Genomic DNA, 11,064 nt, shown 5'->3' with positions numbered 1-11,064 from the left:
CCCGCACTCCCCCACCACCAACAATCTACCCAATTCCCCTCACCCGCCTCCTCCCGCTATAGTGAATCCATTCCTCACACCTCCGGCCTCATTTCAGCCCTCCTATTTCCAAGAAATGATTGTCTGACTTACACTTCGAGGCGCGTATGTGTGTCCGTGTGTGTGATTTTTATTTATTTTTTTTTCTTGTTCCCCTTTTGTTGTTGCTGTTGCGGTGTCTCTTTCAAAGTCAACAGAAGACTGAACGCTTCCTTCACGAGACAAAAGTTGGCACGGCAACGTCCTTTGAGGACCTTTGTTACGAAGGCAAACGCTTTGAAATGCATCACCAGGTGTTGAAACGTTAAAAGGCGGGGCTCGAAAAGTATTTGGATTACCATGCCGATTCTGATATTCGGCAGGGTAAAATTCCAATAACTGATTAATCAGCCGATCAATTTTAAAAACAGAAAATGAATATCATAGCTTATTTTTTTGGTACCCTATCACGAACAAAAATAAACGTGAATTACAGACAGAACTTGCTTAAATTTACAACAGAAAGAAAAATCGGCAAATATATTACAGACCTTCAGAAAATGACACAAAATGAGAACGAAACTGAAATGTCAAAAATAAAACGCTACTGTCACATTTTTGTTAGGCGGTCAGATTTTTTTCCTTTTAGTAAAACACGTGCCTGGGCGAAAAAATAATTGGAGGAGCACTCATCCACGGAAATCAAAAAACCCAATTTCACTCTCGATATTTCTGACGGCTAGCAACATTCATGTGAATTCTGCAGGCCCGAGCATTAGACACACACGTATAAATGTCCACCGGTAACGGCGCAAATGTCGCATACTGATTTCCTCCGCCTTTGAGAACCACGGAACAGTGTCACTAATCCAGGCGAGGACGAGAGCCCGCGTTTACACTCGGCAAGGTCTTAAGGAGGGATCCGATCGGAGCTTTCAAGTGAGTATTAGCCCAAAGCCCGGCGGCGGGGTCTCGGCGCGTCCTTTGTTCCGAAACCGCTCGAGAGCAAAAGCTGCATTGTTTGTGTGATGTCGGGAGATAACGGCGACGGGCGCCACTGAAGTCTGAAGTAGGAATAAAAGACTCGAGATTACCTGGGCAGTTATTTAATGCCCTGGCGGTTATTACGCAATCCGTGTTGATTATGGCGGCAGATGATTTTCGGAGAAAAGACAAAACTATAGATCAGGTCAGCATGATTTGACAATACTGAACAAATACGGCCTAAAAAAATAAATAAGCCTGTTTTAGAATGGGCGGCTCAATTTATACGGCAGCAAAATAGGGGGAATTTGCACACGGTACTAAAGACGTATCCCAATCGGTTTCATCGAGTCCACTCGGTGACACGCTCGCTCGCGATTCTTATTCCTGAGGCTATTTTCAATTTCCAGGCCCTTCTGGCTGACTCCGGGGATCGAAAAGATCAGTGGGATTCAGTTCGAGGCACCTGAGCATGACGTCGCGATAGACGGCGGCAAAACAAGCCGCCGGATGAGTCGGTCCTCTTTGTAGGGATCGTGGGCGAGATCACATAAAGACCGCAGATGTCTCGCTCTGGCACAAATCAAACAAAGTGCGGACAAAGGCCAGAAGAGGACAAAGAACTCATCAAAGCCTGAGTGGATTTCAGCTGAGCTGTTTCAAACTTTCAAGTTCAGAAGAGATTTGACATGTGGTGCCACGGTCGGGAACCATGAAATAAATCAATAATTATATTTGAAGTATAATACATATATATGGATTCAGATTCTCGGAGAAGCACCTTCATTAAGTCCAAAAGAGAAAAGACTTCTTTCTTTTCGACAACGTTCTCACCATTAAGTTCCTCTTCGCGCCGAGAGAAGTGGAAGGCGATAAGATGCTGACCCAAGATAGAAGATGACTTTGCATCGCCACATTCCACCCCCGAAACAACAAAATCAGAAAAAACTTTTTTCCTCCTTTCATATGATTCATTTGTGTTTTATTTCTTATCGCAAACTTGAGGCTGATCTATTTTAGATTAAAAACTCATAAGATAAAATAATTCAGTTGTTTTCGTGAACATGAATGGCAAAATGTTACACATTATTTGTTATTGCACCTCATAAAACCCCCCAAACAGCGTTTTTGCGACATTTTTTGCATGTTGGACATTGTGCTGCTCCTTCTGTTATGTGTGCCCTGGCCACCTGGTGCCAGTATATTACGACATTGAGACGGTTAGTCATTTTTTGCTGATGATAAAGAATACATACGCAGATTTATGAATTCTCAGATTGTTTTTCAATCATTTTAACAAGATATTTTACATTATTTATTGTTTTGTCATTTTTGTTTTGTTTTTGGGGGGGAGCAACCCTCGTTTTTTGGGGGGGTGGTAAACGCATATTGGAATTTATCCCGGTCGTCTCCAAAATTTTGAGGGTTTGAAAAAAAAAAAAAAAAAAAATCATAGATCCATCCATCCATCCATCCATTTTCAACACCGCTTATCCTGGACAAATATTTTATTCAGTATATTTGCCCGGGAAAATTGCTCAATTATCTGTCTACATGTGTTGTACCACCCAACATAATACATGTATTTCATTCACTATCTTTGCCGGGGAAAATTGTTGTATTATATGTCTACCTGTGTTGCACCACCCGCCTATGGCGTTTCCCATTATTTGTGTTAGCATGAAGCTAGCAAACTTTCCTGAGACAAAGCGATGTGACTTGGTTGAATATGCATGTGATTCTCTTTGTTTTATGTTTAGTCTGACAGTGAATTTTCACTGGAAGCGGAAATAAACAGCCTGAAGCGTCTCTTTTTGAAGAATGGCTCATGATGCTAACCTGCTACTTGAGTTTCACGGCTCGTATCGGGAAAATGTGTAACTCGGGTCACTCGTATCTCAAGGCGTCGCTGTATAGAGCTCTGTTACTTCCCACCACTGGCAGCTTTCACTAACTATCGAACGCACATATAAAAAGAGGCATCACGAGGAGACTGGCAGAGACAAAAGTCGAACATCCGACAGCGCTCGTTCATCAGCCTGATCACGCAGGAAACGGTCATTTGCTGGGAAGGTGAGCAAATACATGTTGGAAAAAAAAAGTGTCTTATCATGAACTGAAGTGTAATTTTTGGTCGGCGTAGGATGAAGTGGACAGCTGCATTCCTGGTCCTGGTCATCGTGGTGCTGATGGCACAGCCCGGAGAATGTTTTTTGGGACTCATTTTTCACGGCCTAGTTCACGGTATTTTTATGATTATTTAGTATTTACAATAGCACATTTTCATTTCTTTGGGTTCCATGTGACTGTTCTAATCGCGCTTGTTATTTTTTGTTTTTTGTTTTAGCCGGAAAGCTCATCCACGGGTAAGGCTTTGTATTTCTTTGATTGTTGTCGGCATTTGAGTTTCAATTGTGCGGTTCTATCGTGTCCAGGTTGATCCACAGGAATCGCGGCTTTGAAGAGCAAGAGGAGCTCAACAAGCGCTCGGTGGAATTTGTGGCTGACCAGCAGGCTATGAACTGAGGTCGTTTGCTTGCATTGCATGCGGTGTTGCTGTTTGTATTTTAAATTTTTTTTTTTTTTTTTTTTTAGCTCCATAGAAAATGCTTGAGATGCACAACAAAGTGAGGTGCTGCTTTGTGCAATGTGAAATAAATCTGCAATTTCATTTCTTCTGTCTCTTTGTTCTATTTTTTTTTTTAATTCTCGGTCTGATATGAAGAGTGTCTTTGAGAATAATATCTGATAAAAAAAAAATATATATATATATATATATATATATATTGACATGCACAAGTACAGTGTTAGCAAATCTGCATGAATAAAGACAATTTTACCGGGCTTATGTTGCCATTAAACAGGAATTTCAATTTCCCTTTTTTTTTTTTTTTTTCATGAAGAGAAAAGAATGTTGATTGGAATAAAAGTCAATGCTAATAAAGAAATCTACAGAAATGTAATAAAAGTGTTCTTCCTTTGTCATAGTGTTATTTTATAATAATGGTTTTCATGTATATTATTACATTCATATATAAGCGCTATATAAATCAGCATGTATTGTATTGTATTGTATATATAAATACGTAATTAAAATATTCAAAGGAGCTCCAGTGAACACAGCAAATGTTTAGATTTTTTTTCTTTGTTTGTTTTTAATGTTATCCGTAATAATTGGTATTCTTTGCAGTGTGATTTAAGCCTCCTGTTGTTTAAAATGGCCAGCTTTCAAGTTTAAGTAATTTTATGGACAATTATTGAAGATGAAAAGACTTGTGATGGCTTCATTGTTTTTTTGTTGTTTTTTTCCTTCTTTCTTTGTGAAATTACAAAAAAAAACACTAATCCATTATCCACTTTGTGGAGGGTTTGACGAGATGCATAAAAAAAAGCCATTAATTACATTTTTTTTTAATGATCTTATTTTCACTCTCAGAAATGCTTACATTTTCCAATGCTACTATTTAACAATGATGTAGATTTATTATTTATTCTAAATGTACAAAATATTGATCACAAAACCCCTTGTGATGGCTATACTTTTGTTCTTTGTTTAAACAGAATGCAATTTTTTAAATGGCTTATCTTGTTTCAAGATCTTTTTTGAATCCAATGTCCCGGGTTTGTCAAAGTTACATTACAGTGAAGATTAATATTAAAACATTTATTTTTTTTATTGTTGTTTTTTTTTATGGTAATGCTTGTACTTTGCAATTTTTCTAATTACATATACTGTATTTTGAACTTTTTTTTTTTTTTTTTTTTTTTTAACCGACAGATCTGAGTCCCATGAAGACGACGGGCCAGGGTACGAAAATCCACTTCCCTTCATTGGTTCCCAAGCATCAATGTGTTGACGCTTGATAAACATGACACGACCACAAGCAGAACTCAAAACCACCATCAACGCCTGATGGTGTGAGATATTCGCCGGACATTCTGCGCTTGACCAGAAATGGTCCGAGACGCAAAGACTGCCCATTTAAATGAAAGCAACGGACGGAAGCAGTCAAACATCACATCGCCGACTTGACTGTGTTTGGTTATTTCGCTCTGTCGGAAGGTAGGAGAACATTTTTAATATAATTAATCATAGATTACTTTTTTTTTGGGGGGAGGCGGCGGCAGGATTACAAAACTGATATTCAAAGGCTGCACTTAACTAATGTGTTGTTTTAACTTCCTGTCTAGTGTTTTGTTTTTTTTCTGGACGATGAAGTTGGTCACGCTCTTCCTGGTGTTGTCGCTTGTGGTGCTCATGGCCGAGCCTGGCGAGTGTTTCTTCAGAAATCTCTGGAAGGGCGCCAAGGCGGCGTTCAGAGCAGGGCATGCGGCATGGAGAGGTAAATGCCTTTATCCTTGAAATGATTTGATACATGTAATCATTCCGTGCCTCTGTTCTTTTACTGTTTCCTTTTTTAATTTTTTTTATTTTTTTATTTTAGCTCACCGAGAACAAGTCCGTGAGCAAAAGAGGATTGCTTGGTAAGCATTCGGTGCAATAAAACTGTACTCATAACTAGAAATGATCATTTTGGTCGAAAAATAAGCAGTTTTGCCAAAACTACGAAAGGTTTCAACATTTTTGGTGTTAACAAATGTGCTGACAACCAGCCAGTAGAGATAAAGTGGAGTAGAAGCGGTGAGTGACATGGGTGGCGCTTTGAATCACGATGTGAGTCCTGTATTAAAGCAGACAAAATGGTAAAATATGTTCAATTTTGATTCACTCATCCGTGCCGCCATTTTGTCTAAATTGAGTATTGGTGAGCAGCCACTGAACGTAGAAGTAAAAATTCCAAATTAATGGAGATAATCTCGCACGTAGTCTCCAAAATTTTCAGCCGATTGAAACCATTCCAACATCAAAATGCTCAGTTTGTGCATTCACGACATGATAACAATCCTCAACGTCTTCCTCTTTCTCCAACCAGGGAGAACCGACAACAGAATGCTTACCCGCCGCCACAGCAATACGTGCCCGTCATCGTCGAGGACTGAAAGCAATATCCAAGTTGAAGATGTGGAACTCGCTGCAAAACCAACATTCATACGGCTTGCTAGCAAATGATTTGATTTCATTTTAAACGTCATCAGTGCCTTGCTAAATAAAGCAAATACGAAAAAGAGAAATGAGGCTTTTTGTTCTATACAGTCCCTCGCTGACAGACATTAAAAAGCACAGGGAGCCAGCCATTTTGGTTGACATTGCCATTTTGGACAAAGTTTTCAGGGGTCTATCAAAAGCGATCGCTCATCTCGGGAAATATAAACAAAACTACGAAAGGTTGAGATACACGTTCAATTTGTTCCGTGCCCACGTTTGGAAACCAGAGTACTTTCGTCATACAGACAAACCAAGACAAATTTTCCTCTACTCCCGAAATAAACTGCAATAATTGTCAATTTTTGCAGAGGATAAAGAATATATTCAAATGTTCAGTCCTTAAAGCGTTATTAGACCACCACTACTTGTTTGCCTGTGTATAGCATTTCATATGCTAGCATGATGCTATTGAACTTTAAGGTTATGTGGTTATTATAAAATACGCATCGTGTAGTTGTCACTATAATAAGTTGTTTTTTTTGGGGGGGAGAGGATAAAGAATATATGCATGTAAGCATTGCTATATTATCTGATGACCCCCCCTCCCCCACTGTCCCGCCTTTTCAAGCATGCCCTTCCACGCTTAAAAAGGCAGAAAAAAGGCCCTCTTTTGCAAGTGCCACCAGCCGCCTACCCGCTCTCACCGCCAGCCTAAACGCAAGAAAACAAACAGGCAATGAGCCAGGAGGAAGTAACATTTGCTTTGTGCGCTGGGCTGGAAACAAATGGACTGGAAATGAGAGAGGAATCGGATCCTAGTGGTGTGGGGTAGCTGGGGGCAGGTTCATGTGGGGGTGGTGGGGGGGGTGTAGTGGTCTCGGTTTAATGTGAGGGTCACTCGTGTCATCGGCGCTGTTGTTTACTGAGAAGCTCTCGATGGACGGACATGGACATGCACACACACACACACACACACACACACCAGCATCAAGGTTAAAGACGGGTGTGCATGTAAGCAGAGATCTCTTTATCAACACTAAAGACGGTTGTGTGGACCCACCACGATATTACTACAACATGGTAAGGTTTGACCTATAAGTGCAAAAAGCTGCCATGTTGTTTTCTAAGCGCTGTCGTTAAAAATGTCCAAAGAAAAGCCCGACACAAAACAGTCCGCTCAAAGTTCCTGCTCACCGTTGTGAGCGCATACATCGCCTGCCAATCAAACGCACGTTAATGGCGCGCCCGTTAAATCAAACGCGAACAACGATGGGGGCGTGTCAACCGCGGTCACGGCCGCCTTGTCGGGCACGACAAGACAAGAACAATATGTTGGTGCTAATGAGTGCGCCGTCATTCAACTTGCTCTCTTTTTCTTTTCTTTTTTTTCCCCCCCACCAACAATCCGTCTGCCTGAACAGTCTGCAATTATCATGTCGGGCTGCTGAATGGAAGTGGAACTTTTGTCTGGCACGCTAATGTGCATCACTGCATTTTTTTTTGTTTTTTTTTTTGTGGCAGTTTTTCAAAGCCAAGGTCAGGGTCAGGCTCTGTGATTAGTCTGAATGACTAATTTGGTGCTGTTTTTTTTTTTTTAATGCAAGTAAAAAAAAAAAAAGAGTAGAACAAGACGCGAGTCGCTCAAGGTTTGAAGCACGGCGGTACCTTGAGATAGATCTCATTCCACAAGTAACTAGCGGTGAGGTTCATGACCAATGAGGCACTGATTCATCTGGAGTTGCATAAACAGTAAAAATATAAACCCAAAATGGATGCGCCGACGATTCAATTTTGACTTGAATTGAAACATTTGTTTTCAAAGCTTCAGTAAAACATCCTGAATACATAAAAGTAACAATTGGTAGAATGCATGAATGAGTTCAAAGCAAACATGGTGAAGCAGCATTTTGCTGTTATGCTGCACGCAAATTGAATCAGCTGCCACCAGAAGTCAAGTGTAAATGCTTGGAAACCTTGGTTAAAAACTATGGATGTTTAAGTTTTATTTTATCTAATTCACATTTATAATAGTGGGAATGCATTTTAATTCATATTTCAAACATACCTTTTTAAAGATCTTCACATATTTTAAAATTTCTTTTCCGAGCATCCTTTTGAAAAGGAAACGGCTCCGAATAGTGTGCAATGCGGTTCCACGAGCTGCAATTTAACCACGGTTCCGGGTGTTTATACACACGTCATATTTATGTTCGGCGCAGCGTCTGCCCTCCGGGCGGGGTGACATCACGGTAAGCGGAGACCTGCGGTTTGCGGCGGGCCAATATTAGTTAAGTATTTATTTACCAATGCAGCCGGCGGCGTCCCGTGAATTATTCATCTTCCTCGCTCGCGGGGAGTCTGTTGGCAGCAGAAAGGAAATCAATGTAAAACGATGACGGGTGGCAGACTGCGGCAGGTCGCCCACCTGCAGTATCTACGCTAGCTGCCCGTGTAAAGCGATCGGGTCTGCTGATCGCGGGGAAACAGAGTCTTTCCCTGGGAGGTGGGGTGGGGGGAGAGAGCCGTCTCCTCCGTCCGCAGCTGTCAAACAGCGGACATGGCGGTAACTCGGTGCGTTTTCTCAAACATGAACCTGCTCACCACTTAGCGCAACCTCTGTCAACAGCCACTAGCACTTCAGATGGAAACACGACAAAGACGCTTCGGACGTGGCAAGACGGTGGTGTGACTCTGGTTTCTTCCCATGAACAGATGAGATTGTTTCACGAAAACTCACATGAAAACTTGAAAAGACAACATTTGAAAAAGCAGCAGCAAAAAAATAAAACACGTTTTTGGCAGATACAACTCTTCAAAAATAGGCCTCAAACTTTACATGCCACTGCCAGTTGAAATTAACTGTCAAACTAGACATAAAGCAAAGAGACTTACACTTTATGCATTTAAAACGACCCCACAGCTTGGAAAATCCACTTAATAAAAGCTTAATGCTAACAGGCAATGCAAAACGCCCTAGGCAGGCTAGCAAATAGCATCATGTGATGGTATTATAACCCTTTTCAGCAACAACTATTTGAACAAAAACAGTGCTGCGACAGAGTTAGCCAGATAATATCAAAATAATCACAGATATTATTTATCCTCTGCGAAGAGTAACTAATATGTTTGCATGAAGAAAATAATACGTCCACCTCACAGTGCAGAGGAGCAGGGTTCGATTCCGGCTACGGCCCTCCCTGTGTGGAGTTTGCATGCTCTCCCCGTGCCTCTGTGGGTTTTTCTCCGGGTACTCCGGTTTCCTCCCACATTCCAAGAACATGCGTAGCAGTCTGATGGAACACTAGGTGTGATTGTGAGCGCCAACGGTTGTTCGTCTATGTGTGTCCTGGCAACTGGTTCAGGGTGTTCCCCGCCTACTGCCCCGATGGCGGCCGGGATAGGCTCCAGCGCGCCGGCCACCCTCGTGAGGAGAAGCGGATTAGAAAATGGATGGACGGATGGATGGAGTTACAAGCACGGTGACAGAATGAATTGAACGCATATGTCAAGGCACCACTATATTAAGCAATTCTTCCATAATCTCTCCCTACTTCCACATGCCTGCTTGTGTTTCGCATCAATCACTCAGCCCCCGTTTTCGTCACTTGAAAATCCTCTCCAGTCCGATGGAGACAAACGGCCGCAGGATAATTGAGCACTAACACGAGCGCTGACGAGATGAATGAAGACAGATGACGATCCCTCTCTACCCGGGACGTTTTTTTTTTTTTTTTGCCCCTCACAGTCAAAGTCGCTCGTGAGCCATTTTTCCCCCCCTTGTCTTGCCAATTTATGCCCCAAAACAGCAGACGACTGACTAACTTTTCGAAAATGTAAAAAAAAAAAAAAAAAAAAAACTCTGAATATCCATCCAAGCAAGTCCGAAAATTGGTGACTTAAGTTCGACTGGAGTCAAGTCACATGACCGGAGTACGCCACACTATGACTACAAGTATGCGTCGTTGCAAGGGAAGTATAGGGAGGAGGGCGAGCACTCCGGAAAAGAAAATTGAGGAAGCAAAGTGCGTTTTCAATTATATTCCGAAGGTGCAGCGCCTCGAGGAGACACGGTGAGCAGAGAATATAGGGACGATCCATCACGCCGACACTCGGCTAGCACTGTCTGAGGAAAACACACGCACACAAACAAGGGGTGTGAAGTGAGACTTCTATTTTTCGGAGGTAGAATGTAAAAAATAAGTGTTTTAGTTTGTCATGACATGAATGCAAATTTTTTGGATCGACAATGGGGGAAAACATTGATTGAAAGAAGAAAAATGTGATGGTCGATAACAGAAGCAATTCTGAGATTTGGATTTTAACCCGCACTTTCGTCTTTGGCCATTTCCCTGCTCTTTGCAGTGATTATTTCTGTTAATCGGAGCGCGGCGGCGGATAATTGACCCAGCGCCAGTCCCCCCCCAACCCCCCCCCCCCCGCTCATATTCAATTCATAAAGCCCATTTCATTTATTTTCGCTCCCCGCTGATTGAGATGATGATCACATTACATCGCTCCGCCGGCCTCAAAAGATGAGAAATAAAGATTTAGGAGGGAAATTGATGAGTCACCTTCCTCAAGAAACGCCCTCAAAGTTTTGAAGCAGCTCACATACTTAAAAGGAGCATTCTTCGAGATTTAATTGACCGTCGGAGAGCTTGGAAATCAAACGAATGGACCTTGATGAGGAAAGAAGGTTTCCCCATGCCTGACTGAACTTTTTATGAGCTGTAGAGGGAATGTATGTCACCCATGGGTTAAATCGAACTTATGAGACTAAAATATCGATGTGGAACAGATTAATTTATTGTTTGTGTTTGTTAAAAAAATACATCGGAAGAGGATCTTGGGGGAAAAAAAGAAGAATCGCGGATTACTTCGTAAGTCTCAACAGCGACAGTGAAGGGGAAAAAAAAGATTTTTCAAAAATGTTAAGCTTTACTCATAATGTCGTGTTACAATGCACAGCCACATGGGAGAAAGTCAACCAGGAGGGCAAGGAGGTGGGGGGGTTT

The 11,064-nt window shown here is 41.7% G+C and overlaps 3 protein-coding genes across 4 annotated transcripts in view; 2 read left to right on the top strand and 1 right to left on the bottom strand.

Moving 5' to 3' along the window:
* The window catches only part of LOC109523479 (exostosin-1), a 67,965-nt gene that overhangs the window by 24,393 nt on the left and 32,508 nt on the right, over positions 1-11,064 (bottom strand). The gene's annotated exons all lie outside the window — the stretch shown is intronic.
* Positions 2,954-3,535, top strand: LOC109523490 (pleurocidin-like peptide WF3). The gene is made up of 4 exons (XM_019882671.1): positions 2,954-3,075; positions 3,146-3,246; positions 3,350-3,368; positions 3,438-3,535. The coding sequence occupies exons 2-4, from the start codon at positions 3,147-3,149 to the stop codon at positions 3,526-3,528; spliced, it is 210 nt and encodes a 69-aa protein (XP_019738230.1). The 5' UTR covers positions 2,954-3,075; position 3,146; the 3' UTR covers positions 3,529-3,535.
* LOC109523489 (moronecidin-like) lies at positions 4,941-6,135 on the top strand. Its single transcript, XM_019882669.1, has 4 exons — positions 4,941-5,065; positions 5,194-5,345; positions 5,448-5,487; positions 5,937-6,135. Exons 1-4 carry the CDS (start codon positions 4,989-4,991, stop codon positions 6,001-6,003), a joined length of 336 nt encoding a protein of 111 aa, XP_019738228.1. The 5' UTR covers positions 4,941-4,988; the 3' UTR covers positions 6,004-6,135.

Source organism: Hippocampus comes, unplaced genomic scaffold (genome assembly GCF_001891065.2).
Source record: "Hippocampus comes isolate QL1 unplaced genomic scaffold, H_comes_QL1_v1.1 scaffold5, whole genome shotgun sequence".
Classification (NCBI taxonomy): Eukaryota; Metazoa; Chordata; class Actinopteri; order Syngnathiformes; family Syngnathidae; genus Hippocampus; species Hippocampus comes.
This window is presented reverse-complemented; position numbering and strand designations above follow the sequence as displayed.